At 37.3% G+C, this 16,713-nt stretch overlaps 1 protein-coding gene across 1 annotated transcript in view; it reads left to right on the top strand.

Moving 5' to 3' along the window:
- The window catches only part of SV2B (synaptic vesicle glycoprotein 2B), a 212,273-nt gene that overhangs the window by 180,797 nt on the left and 14,763 nt on the right, over positions 1–16,713 (top strand). Inside the window, exons 11-12 of the mRNA XM_004468088.5 lie at positions 4,872–5,005; positions 6,909–7,109. Coding sequence (XP_004468145.1) covers positions 4,872–5,005; positions 6,909–7,109 — 335 coding nt within the window. The remainder of the gene's footprint in view (positions 1–4,871; positions 5,006–6,908; positions 7,110–16,713) is intronic.

The following is a 16,713-nucleotide window of genomic DNA, read 5'->3' as shown; positions in this document are numbered from 1 at the left end:
CTGGTAGATTCACCGAGGCAGAAGAGTGTATGTCCTTAGAAAGACTTATTTGGTTGATGTTGGCACCTGGATTAACCATTGTAAACATTTCTTGATTCTCCATGAAATAAATGTGTCCCTGAATTTTGCATTTCAATGATTTGGGGAAGCAAGATGGCCATCTCCTAAGTCCACTCTTTTATCTTCCTCAGCATTACGTATAGCAAAGGTACTAGTTATTTATAGAACCATATAGTAGAGCTGGAAAAGCCATCTCCCCAACACTTCTATTTTATGTCTTTTTAAATGTGGTCTAGAGAAGAGAAGAGACTTTCCTGAGATATCCTAGTGGCTAAGTTCTGAAAGTTGGACTCCACTTTTAATTTATTTTTTCTCTGCATACAAAATTATTTATTTCACCCAGAAATCAATCCAATTGGATTCAGTGTCCCTGAACACCTTATGAAAGTTTATCAATTCTAAACAACCTTTTTTTAAAAAAATTAAAAAATTTTTCCCTCTTTTTTTTTTAAAATGTTACATTGAAAAAATATGAGGTCCCCATATACCCCCTACCCCCCTCACCCCACCCTCCCACATCAACAACCTCTTTCATTATCGTGGGACATTCATTACATTTGGTGACTACATTTTGGAGCACTGCTGCACCACATGGATAATGGTTTACATTGTAGTTTACAATCTCCCCCAGTCCACCCAGTGGGCCTTAGCAAGACATACAATGTCAAGCATCTGTCCCTGCAGCACCACCCAGGACAACTCCAAGTCCTGAAAATGCCCCCACATCATATCTCTTCTTCCCTCTCCCTATCCTCAGCAGCTACCGTGGCCACTTTCTCCACATCAATGCTACATTTTCTTCCAATACTGATCACAATAGTTCTATAGTAGAATATCAGTAAGTCCACTCTAGTCCATACCCTGTTCTTCCATCCTGTGGACGCTGGGATGATTATGTCCACTCCACCCCTATATTGAGAGGGGGCTTAGATTTCACATGGATGATGGATGCAATTCTGCTTGCACTTGTAGGCATTCTTGGCTCCCTGTGCATCCTATCCATTAAATAAAGATTGGAAGAAAGTCAGTCCACTCTTTATTTAATGGATAAGATAAAGGGTTTGAACTCTACAAGTGTTACTCTATATCCTTACTCTGTATAACTTAAGAAGTTGTATAGAGCATTCAGACAATACTTTGTTTCCTCTATTCTTTAGCAATTTAGGCCCAACCACAATTTCTCTGAAGTCAACTATCCTTTGATAGTGCTTTTCTGTACCTTTGGTAATGTATGAGAGAACAGGGTTCTAGTTCTTTTCTGAAGAAACTCTATCTTATTTCACTCTCCTTGGAGGGCTTTGGTAGTAGGGTGTGGGAGGGGATTTTGAGAAACCATGCTCTTTATTTGTTTACTTTTGAGATATAATTCATGTAAAAGAGAATTCTCTATAGCTTTTTAATTAAGACAATGGACATGTATAACATGCCTCCAGGTCTTTGCGTGTGCTTTTCCTTCTGCCTGGAATATGCTTCCTCTACTTCTTTGCTTGGGTAGGTTTCACTTTTCCTTCTTGATAAGTCATCTTATGTGTCACTTCTTCAAGGAAGATGATCCTTCACCCTATCTCTTTACTGACCTAGGTTAACTGCCCCCTTTAAATAAATTGTAGCATACCTCTATCTTGGTAATTATCACACTAATTTTTTTAAAGGTTTATTTTCTGTTTTTGTTTTCTTCTGTTTTTAATTTTTTACACTATATTTTAATTGTCAGTTTTCTTGCCTATCTCTTTTATTAGACTGAATTTCTTGAGGGTGGTTTCAAATCTAAAACATCTATGATGGCTAAATAAATGTGACTTTTGGCATAGTTATATAAACTATATCACTTGGACTGAGCATTGGGACCAAGAGGGTAATTTAAAAAAAATGTTTGTAATAGTAATTCTGCTATAGACCCCAGATCACAATGGCTTCTGTTTTCTTTATTTTTATTTTATTTTCTTTATTTATTTCTCCCCACCCCCTTGTTGTTTTTCACTTGCTGTGTCTGTTTGTCTTCCTTGTTTCTTTAGGAAGTACCGGGAGCCGAACCTGGGATCTTTGATGTGGGAGGAAGGTGTCTAATCACTTGAGCCACCTCCACTCCCTGGCTTCTGTTTTCTTAAGTGAAAAGTTCCACAAGATACTTTTGCTCACTTTTCTTTTCTGCCTTTGAACTCTACTGAATGAAGAATCTTGTACCAGTTCAGCGTATAAATAAGAGATTGAAGTAGATAATTTATATAAAGAGTCATAAAATATGACTTGGCCCTTTCTCCTTTTATCTCTTCCCTTATAATGCTGGCTTTTTATAATTCATTTGCAGATTCATTTTAAGGTCTGCCTGTATCAAACGCACTTATGATTTATGGCTCTATTTTCTTACCCACCCTTGGCAGAACATTAAAATTCCACTAAAGGCCACATCACCAGCCTATTACTATATTAAAGAGAGAGATGTATTAAGAAAGGCAAAGACCAGAGACAATGTCCAGGAATAGCTTTCCTGTGCAAACACATCTAGCATACAAATTACAGTAATTTTGAAATCAGAAGCATCAGGCATTGTCCTGTAACAAAAGGCTCACCAATTAGTTTTTCAATGGAACCCTGAAGAGTTCAATGACAGTTTTTAGAGCTCCCTGTTTAGTAGTCTAGTAAATTTGACCTTAAGAAAAAGTACTCAAAATAATTCTTAAATCTTTGCAAGTATAATAATTCTCTGGACATTTGCTTAAAGGACAGAGACTGGTCTCTGCCTCTGGTGATTATGGTTCACTAGGTCTAGGATGGAACCTAGGAACCTGTGCTTTTAATGCTAATTTCCCATTTTGTTCTGATGCAGGTAGTCTGGTGGACTCTCTGCCAGAAACACTTGCTGAGGCTTTCTTATAGTAGAGGGTGGGGAAAGGTCTTTTTTTTTTTTTTTCAATTTATTTCTCTCCCCTTCCCCCCACCCCCAGTTGTCTGCTCTCTGTGTCCATTTGCTGTGTGTTCTTCTGTAACCGTTTCTATCCTTATCAGCAGCACCGGGAATCTATGTTTCTTTTTGTTGCATCATCTTGTGTCAGCTCTCATGTGGGCAGCGCCATTCCTGGGCAGGCTGTACTTTCTTTTGCGCCGGGCGGCTCTCCTTATAGGGCGCACTCCTTGGCATAGAGCTCCCCTATGTGGGGGACAACCCTGCGTGGCACGGCACTCCTTGCGTGCACCAGCACTGTGCATGGGCCAGCCCCACATGGGTCAAGGAGGCCCGGGGTTTGAACTGTGGTAGGCGAATGCCCTATCCATTGGGCCAAGTCTGCTTCCTATGGGGGAAGGTCTTTAGCAGAAGCTAATGATAGGTGTCTGGGTTAGGGTTCTGAGCAGAACCCAATATGGCATTAGAGGTCATGGAGTGAATTATTTGGTAACCACGAAGGGAAATGAAGTCCCTCAGCACCCTGTAATACCTCTATCACCGTGATTCCTACTGTACTGTATTTGTCTAATAGCTCGTCAATATTTCCCATTAAAATTGAGGACAGGAATCATGTCTTTCCTGTCTGTACTATTTGCACTAGAATGATGCCACATAAATGTTTGCTGAAGACTGAATATGTGAATGAATGAGTAAATGAATGAATGAATGGGTTGGACATTTTGACCAATGAAGATTTACCCAGCCTAAAAGTTTGACCAAGCTTGGTAAATATAACCAAAGAGAATGCTGTTAATATATGGGGGGCATGTGTTTTTAAAGGTAATATACTTCACCATTAAGTTTATGCAAATTTGGAGTAATTAGGTGGCTCCCAAATATGGCTGCACCTCATAATAATCTAGGTGCTCCCTCATTATCAAGTTTTTTTTAATGAAAAACGAAGTTGTATACGTAGTATAAAGTAAAATTTAAGTTTACCTCATTTCCAACTCTGATTGTCCCTCTCTAGAGCCAACCACGTCTACAGTTTCTTGTGTTACTTTCTAGATATATTCTATGCATTTGGAAGCATGTGCATCATACCCTTTCTATATGAATGGTCACCTGCTATAAATAATATACTACATATTGATTTTTTCAATTAACAATATATTTTGGAAACTTTTGTATTAGAACATTGAGCTCTACCTCATTTGCTATAATGGCCACATATTATATTGTATGGAATCTAACTGTCTGTTTATCTATCTAACCTTTCTGTCTAGGAATTATGTCATTGCTTTTATAAGTGATGTTGCAATGAATGTTAGTGATAGTACTTCATTGCATATGAGCAAGTGTATAGGTAGGATACATTCTTAGAGGTGGTATTTAGAGGTCAAAGGAAATGTACACTTGAATATTTTACAAACTTGCCCAGTTATATTCTACCAACAGTGTATGTAAAAATGTCTATTTTCCCACATCTTTGTTGGGGAGGCTTTAAAAAATGAAGATTCCCTTATCTTCTGCAAATCTGTTGCTTCCAAACTTCCCTGCACCAGCCCAAGAATGTGCATGCCTTTAAAGCTCCCCATAAAGTAAGAGGTTTTTAATATTTTCATCTCACACTGTTTCACATTTCTATTTTTCTGATGCAGAAGGTTTGTGGGCCTGCATTTGAGAGCCACAAACCTGATGCATAGTACCTTTATGTATACCTGAACTAAAGCCTGCCTTCCACAGTCCTGAAGGCTTTTGCAATAATTAGCAGCTAAGAAATGGGGAAATAGTTGTGTTGAAAGTCATGTCCCTGTACCTTTTGGTTCGCCATTCTCCTCTCCTTGGCTTTCTTTGCTTTCCATTTTGCTCTCAAGTCTCCTCTCTCTGTGAATGAGTCACTCAAAGGCTAACATGTTTTCTACAGGTTCACAAAGATGTATTTTAAACACGTGCTCTTTGAGGACACATTCTTCGATGAGTGCTATTTTGAAGATGTTACATCTACTGATACCTATTTCAAAAATTGCACCATTGAATCAACCATCTTTTATAACACAGGTAAGAACATGGACAGATTAGAGCTGGATCAATTTAACAAGGGTTTACTAGTCTTGTCTAAGAAACTAAATGCTGAGTCATGAGCTTCAGGACTAGGTAAGTATTCATAGATACTACTACCAAACCCTAGTATGGAAAAATAATTTCTAGTCCCCAAAATGACACAGATTAATTGCAAAGATTTTACATTTTAATTTATTTGTGTCTCAGTTTCATCATGTGTAAAGTGGAAAAAAATTCTGAGCAAAATATCCTGACCTGAATGAGTCTTACACTATACTCTAAGAGTCTTTAGTAGGAATAAAGTATGGCACAGATGAAAAACAATATAGTAGGAGGGTTTCATTTTATACATGGAGTACATTCTTGAAGACCTGAAATAATTTGAAACTTAAATAAATTTTAAGTCTTGTGCTCCCTTTCATAAATGAAAAGGGAGAAAAACCCCATATCATTTCAAATTTTGTACATAAAGCGAGAAGAAATGAATATTTTAAAATCACACCATTTAAAATTTCTGTGATTCAAAAATCACACAGATTCTACCACCCCTTGTTACTTTTGATATTTTTATCATGGATTTAATAATACAGTAAATGGAGTTGGTACTTAGAGAAACTAAGTGGGGTTTGATTCGTATCTAGTGAGATATATGCTGTTATTATCCACATTCAGAGGAGGAAACCAAGGCTTAAGCAATTTGCCCAAGGCCACAGCGGGCAAATGGGGGAGCTTGAGTTAATTCCTCAGGTGATTCGCTCTAAAGACTGTGACATTTCCACTAAAGTACTTGCATTTATGTCCAAATCTGTGCTTTCTCACTGGCATTGGCCCTGAGGGATGCTCTATGCAAGAGCATCTTTTTTCTTGATGATGTCTTCCTTAAAAGATTCAATATCTGGTCTCCAAATAGCTCTCAGTCTCTGAATAATCCACTATGGGATTTACCTTTCTGAATTTCTTTTTAGCCTGGATTTAATAATAATGTGTTCTATAAATTTACTAATTGTCATTATAAACTGGTATTACACTTCATTTCCTTTTTCCAAGTTTTAATGGTGACTCTTTATTTCCATACTCTTTACATGGGGATTTTTACAAAACACTTGCCATCATGAAATGTCAGAGCTGGGAGAAGAAATAGAGAAATAGAGATAATCAGGTCCAATCTGTAAATTTTACAGGTGGAGGCTCAAGGAGGTCATAGAGGGTCAGGGGCAGAGCCAGCTCTCCAAACCCAGGTTTCCTGAGAGCCTACTTAGTGCTCTCTTTGCTAGAACAGCTGGTCTTAGAAGGCACCAGAATTCATGGGAACCAGCTCCTAAGCAAAAAGTTTTTATTTTAAGAATGTGACATTTCTGATTGGACTATAGCATGGATTCTGGAGTGGCTAGCTAAGTCTGGACCCAACTCTTTTCTTTCTGCTGGTTGGAAAGAGCCTTGGAGGAGCAGCCCAGCATCTGTAACCCTTGGTGTCAGCCTCATTGGTACAAAAAGGGCTGATATCAGGCTTGAGAAAGGATGCATTTGAAAGTAATGTTAGTTCTAATTCCCTTTACTTACGGGAACTTGAACAGTTCATTTCATTTCTAGAAGTTTCTCTCTATATTCATAGCTGGTCAAAAGTTGATGTGGGAGAAGTGTGGCAGGGGTAGGGTGGTAGGGTGTGGGGTATGTGAGAACCTCTTATGTTTTTTAATGTAACAATTTTTTGTGATCTATGTATCTTCAAAAAAATACAATAAAAAAAAAAATGCTCAAAAAAAAAGTCACCTTGATTTTGATTGCTAAAAGCTGGTGCAGCTTCCCATGGAAGGGGACCCCATTTCATCCCTGCCTCTGCTCCTCATCTTTCCAGCCATCCTCTACTTCATATGAATCAAAGGTTTATTTTTCTCCTCAGACCTCTATGAGCATAAGTTCATCAATTGTCGGTTTATCAACTCCACCTTTCTGGAGCAGAAGGAGGGCTGCCACATGGACTTTGAGCAAGATAATGACTTCCTGATTTACCTCGTCAGCTTCCTTGGCAGCTTGTCTGTCTTGCCTGGGAACATCATTTCTGCCCTGCTCATGGATAGAATTGGAAGGCTCAAGATGATCGGTGAGTTGTTAGGAGTCACCATATTTGTGTTCCAGTGGGCTAGCACAGTGGCTTTCAAATGTATTGCAGCAGTAGAATTTGTTTTTTCTTAAATAAATTCTTCATAATTGGGTGTATTCTTGTTAAGGATGAGGGCTCTAGAGCCTATTACCTTGGATCCCATCAGTAGAGCCAAGGAGGCTGTCTACAGAGCCCCAGGGCTCCGTGGAAATAGTCTTGGACCCCTAGTCCATGGAATGGACTCTTTCATTTCATGACTAAGCAACTCTGTGGCAGTTGCTTATTCTATTAATTTCAGTGTCTCATCTGGGAAATAGGGTGTATTAGTCAGCCAAAGGGGTGCTGATGCAAAATAGCAGAAATCTGTTGGCTTTTATAAAGGGTATTTATTTGGGGTAGAAGCTTACAGTTACCAGGCCATAAAGCATAAGTTACTTCCCTCACCAAAGTCTGTTGCCACGTGTTGGAGCAAGATAGCTGTTAACATCTGCAAGGGTTCAGACTTCTTTCTCATAAGGCTCTGTGTTCCCAGCTTCTTCCAATATCAGCTGTAGGCTGGGATAAGTCTTGTCTCTCTCCTGGGGCTCCTTTCTGTCTGGGTTCAGCTGCTCTGCTCTTTCCACAAGGTCAGCTGTAAACTGTCAGGCAAATGGCTCGTCTCTTTCTTCCCAGGACCTGTGCCTTCACGTATCTGCTTCTCTGTGTTCTTCTCCTGTGTGTTTACTTCCCAGGGCTCCAGCATCAAAACTCCACAACTGTTACCTCTGCCATGTTATTTTCTCTTGGTGGGTGGGGACTCAACATCCTACTGTTGTGGCCCAATCAAAGCCTTAATCATAATTTAATCAAGTAAAAGTGACACCTCTGAATTCAATACAATTTAATATTCCCAGAAGGACAGACCTGTTTACAAACATAATCCAATATCTATTTTTAGAATTCATAAATAATATCAAACTGCTACATAGGATTCTTAAAAATACTTACAAAGAATGATGTCCACAACATGGCAACATAAGACATCCCTGAAAAAACCTGCCCAGAGATTCAGTGAATAAAAGGACAAATCCCTCTTGCTTAGGTTTCTGGGGGACAGTAGAGACTGCAAAGTACTCAACAAATGCTGAATTGAAGACAAAGAAAAATATCAAGTAGAAAACTTCTGCCCTGGACCCACTGGTCCACTCCCTCTCCCTCACTTGGTCCCACACAACTTATGAGTTGCTTAGAGACAGTGGCCTGGATCCCTCCACCCACTGGAAACATAGATTATAGAGCCTGCATCAACAAGTTAGAGCCCCACACATGAACAAGCACAAAGACACAAGCCCACAGAGACCCAGGGTGGAAAACAAGCCATTGAGGAGTGCTGCATGCAAAAGGGCCTGCAGGAGAGAAAGACAGAGAGACAGAGACAGAGAGAGAGTGGCTGGAGTAAAACAATGGCTGGAAATTGCTGTGTCCACTCAATCCAGTTTCTGTTGACTGGACGCCTAAATGCAAAATAGACTTTTCTGGAGTGACCTACCTTTCTGGATTGAGACCATCAGTCTCCCTGAGGGCAGGATATCCTAACAGGGAAGGAACCGCAGATAGAAAAGCCTCAGAGAGAGAGAAAAAGAAGCATTAAACAGAATTGCTGTAAGACAGGAGGGTTCCAGAACTGAAAAGAGTAAGGAAGACAGGACACTAAGTGAGGAAGAGAATCTAAACAAATCATAGCTTCTGGGGAGCAAATTCTGCACAAATACAAACAGAACAGCTGAAGATTACCAGAGAAGGAACAGAGGAAAGGAAGCTTTTTTCCTGGAGGTAAAACAATTGCAATCTTAAAAATTGTACCACATATTTAGGGCAAGAATCAGATGAAGAAGAGCTTAGAAAATCTCATCAGTTAAACATGAGCTATTCTAAAGGTCTAGGATAAGTTGGACTTGGCACAAAGCCAATTGACAATAAAACCTTAGACAAGAGGGAGAAATTGACCTTCAGCGTAAACTCATCAAAATAATCAAATCCCTAGACATCAGCAAAAAATTACAAGCCATACTAACAAACAGGAAGATATGGCTCAATCAAGAGAATAAATTAAAACTTCAGGGAGCAGATGTGGCTCAAGCAGTTGAGTGCCTGCCTTCCACATGGGAGGTTCCAGATTTGGTTCCTGGTGCCTCCTAAAGAAAGAACAAATAGACAAGGAGCATACAATAAGCAGACAATGAACAAAAACAATGAGCAGACAATGAGCAAAAACAACAACAACAAAAAACAAAACAGAGGAGACACAGAATTAGGAACAGCTAATCAGAGAAATTTAAACAGATCTAAAATCAATTCAAGGAGATTAAGGAAAATATGCATAGGGAGATAAAAGATATTAAGAAGACAATGTGACAGCATATAGAAAAATGTGAAAGTATAAAAAGAAAATAAATAGAGATAAAAAAATTCGCTAGAGCCATGCAATAGCAGATCTGAACAGGCAGAAGAAATAATTACTGAACTAGAGGACAAGACAATCAAAATCATAGTCAGAAGAACAGACAGAGAAAAGAATAGAAAAAATTGAGCAGTATCCAGGGATTTGAGTGACAGCAGAAAGTACACAGACATATGTCACTGGTCCCAGAAGGAGAAGAGAAAAAAGGAGCAGAAAGAATATTTGAGGAAATAATGGTAAAAAATTTCCCAACTCTTGTGAAAGATATAAATATATGTGCAAGAAGTACAATGTACTCCAAACAGGTAAGTCCTAATAGCCTAATCTGAGACACTAATCAGGATGTCAAATGCCAAAGAAAAAGAGAGAATTCTGAAAGCATAAAGAGAAAAGTGATTCCTCCAATACAAGGGATCATCAAGAAGACTAAGTGCCAATTTATCATCAGAAACCATGGAAGCAAGAAGGCAGTGGTATAACATATTTAAGGTGCTGAAAGAGAAAAACGGCCACCAAGGATTCTTTATCTGGCAAAACTGTCCTTTAAAAATGAGAGAGTTTAAACATTCACAGATAAACAGTAGCTGAGAAAGTTCATCAACAAGAGACCTGACCTATAAGAATTACTAAAAGGAATTCTGCAGGCTGAAAGTAAAAGACAGGAAAGAGTGGCTTGGAGTAGAGAAAATATGAAGATTATTAGTAAAGGTAACTAAAAGGTAAATGAAAAATCCAAATGTATGTATCTTCAATATACAAATCTACTCTTTAATTCCTATAAGAGTCAGAATACAATTGAACAAGAAAAAGGCACATTTCCTGATAATGGACATGCAAAATATAAAGTGGTTGAAGTGGGATGAAAACAACATAAAGAGGGGAAACAGGGATATAGGAGAAGAAAATATGCATGCTCTTGAAGCTAAATTGGTATCTTTTAAAATTAGTAGGTTGTATAATATAAATCCCAGGGTAAACACAAAGAAAGTACTTAAAAAATATACAGAATCAGAAATGAGGAAGGGATCATCCAGATACATCACAAAAGACCTACTATATAGAAAAAGAAGTTGCAATAAAGGAAAAAAGAGATAAAAAATATGATAAATAAGAAACAAAGGATAAAATGGCTGAAATAAGTAATGATTTTATAGTAATAACACTGAATGTTAATGGATTAAACTGCCCAATCAAAAGACACAGGTTGGCAGAATGGATAAAAAAAGCATGATCCAATTATATGTCATTTATGAGAGACTTGCCTTAGACCCAAAGACACAAATAGGTTTAAAGTGAAAGGTTGGAGAAAGATATTATGTACAAATAGTAACCAAAAAAGATCTGGGGTTAGCTATATTTATATCAGACAAAATAGACTTTAAGTTGGAAGCTGCTATAAAAGACAAAGAAAGACACTATATGTTAATAAAAGGGACAATCCATCAAGAGGAAATATAATCATAAATATTTATACACCTAACCAAAGCACATGAAGAAAACACTGGCAAAAGAGAAGGGAGAAATAGACCCCTCTACCATAATAGTTGGATACTTCAATACACCACTCTTATCAATAGATAGAACATTTAAACAGAAGATCAATAAGGAAACAGAGCACTTGAATAATGTTATAAGTAAACTAGACCTAACAGACATATACAGAACTTTGCACCCTAAAGCAGCAGGATATACATTCCTCTAAAGTGCACATGGGGGCAGTTTTGGGAACATACAAAGCAGGAGGTGTCTGGGAGTTGATCTGGAGAGATTGAGATGAAGGTAGTTCTTGCTCAAGTTGCTGCAGGCAGTGTTTCTTATTTGCTGTGCTTCCTCATCCTTGCTTTCCTCTTTTCTTTGTATACTGATTTTGGCTACCAATGCATTCTACTTCCCTTTTCATCTGTCTATTCTCCATCAGCTATTGTTTCTCCTACACTCCACCTCTCTTTAATCCCTAATTTTCCTGACTTTTTATTTCTAACGTGTCTAGTCTGTTTTCTTTTATTTGCTCTTTATGTTATTGTCCTTTCTTTTCTCTTTCCCTCTCTCCTGACCACACTGGCCTTTTAATTAATACTACATTCTTCCCCAGTTTACCATCTCACTGTAGGTACTCCACTTTTTTACTGTTATAACTCTACACAGCTTACATGAGTTTAATATCCATTCTCCTAGATCTCAAAGGGTTCTTCTGCTAACACTTACTATCAATACTACTTTTATACTTTTTCTTTTCTTACCCCTTTTGCTTTCCCTGTCCCTAATATTTTCATTCAAAGGAACTTAGAAAACAACAAGGAAATAGAATAAGAAGAACAAAGTGTCAAAGAGAAGACTTAAAATGCACACAAAAACAATACCTAAATAAACCCAAGACTAGACAGAGAAGCTAAGCAACTGAATAAACCCATCAAGATAAAATGATGACCAGACAGCAACAAAAAAAAATTACAAGCCATACCAATAATCAGGGAAACATGGACCAATCCAATGAACAAACTAAAAACCAGGAAGAGGACCAGAACATCGAACAACTAATCAAAGCTCTCAAAACATATATCATAGACCAATTTAAGGAAGTGAAGGAAGAGATTAAGGATATTAAGAAAACACTTGGGAAGCATACAGAAGAAATTGTAAACATACACAAAAAGATAACATATGATGGTGATGAACAGCATAATCCAAGAAATCAAAAATATATTCTCAGCAAATAACAGCAGATTTGAAGAGGCAGAGGAAAGAATTAGTGATGTGGAAGACAGTATTTCTGAAATCAAACAGACAGTAGAATTGATAGATAAAAAGATAGAAAAAATCCAGCAGGGACTTAGGGACCTGAATGACAACAAAAAAACCACATAAACATATGCATTATAGGCATTCCAGAGGGAGAAGAGAAGGGAAAGGGGATAGAAGGGTTGTTGGAGGAAATAATTGCTGAAAACTTCCCAAACCTATTGAGGGAGAGGGATGTACATGTCCAGGAAGCACAACACACCCCAAACAGCATAAATCCCAACAGGCCAACCCCAAGACATTACTTGTTAAATTATCCAATGATCAAGAAAAGAGAAAATACTGAAAGCAGCAAGAGAAAAAAGAACTATCACATATACGGGCAGCTCAATAATATTAAGTGCTGATCTCTCATCTGAAACCATGGAGGCAAGAAGACAGTGGTATGACATAGTCAAGGTACTAAAAGAAAAAAATTTCCAAGCAAAAATATTCTATCCAGCAAAGCTAGCATTCAAAAGTGATTGAGAGTTTAAAATATTCACAGATAAACAGAATCTAAGAGAGTATACCAACAAGAAACCTGTCCTTCAAGAAATACTAAAGGGAGTTCTGCAGGAGGAAAGAAAAAAACAGGATAGACAGAGTTGGAGGAGAGTGTAAGAACAACTAAAAAGACAAAAAGAAAGAAAAAAAATATGACAAACACAAATCCAAAGAAAACATGGCTAATATAAATAATTCCTTAAAAGTAATAATAATATTGAATATCAGTGGATTAAACTCACCAGTTAAGAGACACAGATTGGAAGAATGGATTAGGAAATATGACCCATCTGTATGCTGTCTACAAGAAGCACACCTTAGACCCAGGGATTCAAGGAGGTTAAAAATGAATGGCTGGAAAACAATCTTACAGGCAAACAATAACCAAAAAAGGGCAGGAGTAGCTATTAATATCAGACAAAATAGACTTTAAATGCAAAACAATTGTGAGAGACAAAGATGGACACTACATATTAGTGAAAGGGATAATCTTTCAAGAAGAATGAACAATCATGAACATTTATGCTCCTAACAAGGGTGCCTCCAAATATGTGAGGCAGACACTGAAAAAACTAAGTGAAAGAATAGATGCCTATACAATTGTAGTGGGGGACTTTAATACACCACTATCACCATTGGGTAGAACATCTTAAAATAGAATTAATAAAGAAATAAAGACTTTGAACATTATATTAGAGGACTTGGACCTAATAGACATTTACAGAAAATTACACCCAAATACAGCAGGATATACATTCTTCTCAAGTGCACATGGATCATTTTCCAAGATAGACCACATGCCAGGCCACAGAGAAAGTCTCAATGAATTCAGACAGATTGAAATTATAAAAAACAATTTCTCTGACCACAGTGGAATGAAGCTGGAAATCTGCAAGGGCCAGAGACCCAGATTAGGCACCAAGATATGGAAGGTAAACAACACACTCTTAGACAAACAGTGGGTCAAGGAGGAAATCTCAAAATAAATCAGTAACTACCTTGAAACTAATGAAAATGATAATACAACATATCAAAACTTATGGGATGCAGAATAAGCTGTACTGAGAGGGAAATTCATAGCCATAAATTTATACATCAAAAAAGAAGAGCTAAAATTGAAGAACTAAGTGCATACTTGGAGGTATTAGTAAAAAAACAACAAACTAACCCCAAAGGAAGAGGAAAGAAAGAAATAACAAAGATCAGAGCAGAACTAAATGAAATGGAAAATAAGAAAGTGTTAGAAAAAATAAACAAAACCAAGAGCTGGTTCTTGAGAAGATCAACAAAATTGACAAACCCTTAGCTAGAATGACAAAGAAAATAAGAGAGAAGATGCAAATACACAAAATAAGAAATGAGAAAGGGGATATCACCATTGACCCCACAGAAATAAAGACTGGCATTAAGAGGATACTTTGAAAAACTATGTTCCAACAAGAAGGACAATTTATAGGAATTGGACAAATTCCTAGAAACAAATAAGCAGCCTATATTGACAAAAGAAGAAGTTATAATCTCAACAAACCAATCACAAGGAAAGAGATAGGATCAGTCATTAGAAACCTCCCAACTAAGAAGAGCCCTGGGCCACACGGCTTCATAGGTGAATTCTACCAAACATTCTGGAAAGAACTAACACCAATCTTGCTTAACTCTTCCAAAAAATTGAAATGGAAGGAACATTGCCTAACTCATTCTATGATTCCAACATTACCCTAATTCCAAAGCCAACCAAAGACACCACAAGAAAGGAAAATTACAGACCAATCTCTCTAATGAGCCTAGATGTGAAAATCTGCAACAAAATACTTGCTAATTATATTCAGCAACACATTAAATGAATGATGCACCATGACCAAGTGGGTTTAATTTCTGGTATGCAAGGATTGTTCAACATAAGAAAATCAGTTAATGTAATACACCACATAAACAGATTGGAGGAAAAAAAATCACATAATCATATCTACAGATGCAGAAAAAGCATTTGACAAAATACAGCACCCTTTTTTGATAAAAACACTGGAAAAGATAGCAATAGAAGGAAACTTTCTGAACATGATAAAGGGTGTGTATGAAAAACCTACAGCTAATATCATTTACAATGGCGAAATCCTAAAATCTTTCCCTCTAAGATCAGGAACAGGACAAGGATGCCCACTATCACCCCTTCTATTTAACATTGTGTTAGAAGTACTTGTTCGAGCACTGAGGCAAGAACCAGATATAAAAGGCATCCAAATTGGAAAGGAAGAAGTCAAAATTTCACTATTTGCAAATGACATGATCCTATACATAGAAATCCCTGAGATGTCTACAGCAAAGCTTCTAGAACTTATAAATGAGTTCAGTAAAGTCGCAGGGTGTAAGGTCAGTGTGCAAAAATCAGTAGCATTTCTGGACACCAATAATGAGCAATCTGACAAGGAAATCAAGAAACAAATACCATTTACAATAATAAATTAAAAAATCAAATACCTAGGGATAAATTCAACTAAAGCTATAAAAGACTTATACACAGAAAACTACATAGTGCTGTTCAAGGAAATCAAATAAGACTTAAATAAATGAAAGAATATTCCCTGTTCATGGATAAGAAGACTAAATATCATTAATGTGTCTACTGTACAAAAACTGATCTACAGATTCAATGCAATCCCAATAAAAATCAACACAGTATTTTTTAATGAACTAGAGAAACTAACTATGAAACTTATTTGGAAAGGAAAGTGGCCCCGAATAGCCAAAGACATATTGAAAAAGAAAAATTAAATTAGAGGAGTCATAGTACCGAACTTATATCATACTACAAAGCCACAGTAGTGAAAACGGCATGGTATTGGCACAAGGATAGACACAATGACCAATGGAACTGAATTGAGAGTTCTGACATAGATCCTCATATATACATTCATCTGATATTCAACAAGGCCACCAAGCCCACTCAACTGGGAGAGAATGACCTCTTCAACAAATGGCGCCTGGAGAATTAGATATCCATATGAAAAAGAATGAAAGAGGATTATCAACTCACACCTTACATAAAAATCAACTCAAGATGGATCTAAGACCTAAATATAAGAGCCAAGACCATAAAGACCTTGGAAAACAATGTAGAGAAGCATCTATAGAACCTTGTAATAGGAAATGGCTTCATGAACTTCACACCCAAAGCACAAGCAGCAAGAGAACAAATAGATAAATGAGACCTCCTCAAAGTTAAAGCCTTTTGCACCTCAAAGGAGTTTGTCAAGAAAGTGAAAAGAGAGCCTACCCAATAGGAGAAAATATTTGGTAACCATATATCTGATAGGAGACTAATATCCTGCATGTATAAAAAACTCCTATATCTCGAAAATAAAAAGACAAACAACCCATTTTAAAAATGGGCAAGAGATTTGAACAGATGCTTCTCCAAAGAAGAAATAAAAATGTCTAAAAAGCACATGGAAAGATGCTTGAAATCACTAGCTATTAGGGAAATGCAAATCAAAACTACAATGAGATACCATCTTACTCCCATAAGACTGGCTGCTATCAAGAAAACAGAAGACTTCAAGTGTTGGAGAAGATGTGGGAGAATGGGATCACTCATCCACTACTGGTGGGAATGCAGAATGATCCAGTCATTCTGGAGGACAGTTTAGCAGTTTCTCAAAAAAAAAAAAAAAACTAGCTATGGATCTGCCATATGACCCAGCAATTCCACTGCTGGGTATATCCCCAGAAGAACTGAAAACAAGGACACAAACTGATATATGCATAGCAATGTTCATAGCGGCATTATTCACTCCTGCCAGAAATTGGAATTAACCAGATGCCCATCAACAGATGAATGAATAAACAAAATGTGGTATATACATACGATGGACTACTACT

Source organism: Dasypus novemcinctus, chromosome 3, assembly GCF_030445035.2.
Source record: "Dasypus novemcinctus isolate mDasNov1 chromosome 3, mDasNov1.1.hap2, whole genome shotgun sequence".
In the NCBI taxonomy this organism is placed as follows: domain Eukaryota; kingdom Metazoa; phylum Chordata; class Mammalia; order Cingulata; family Dasypodidae; genus Dasypus; species Dasypus novemcinctus.
Note: the sequence above shows the minus strand (reverse complement) of the source record. Positions and strands in the feature narration are given on the sequence as shown.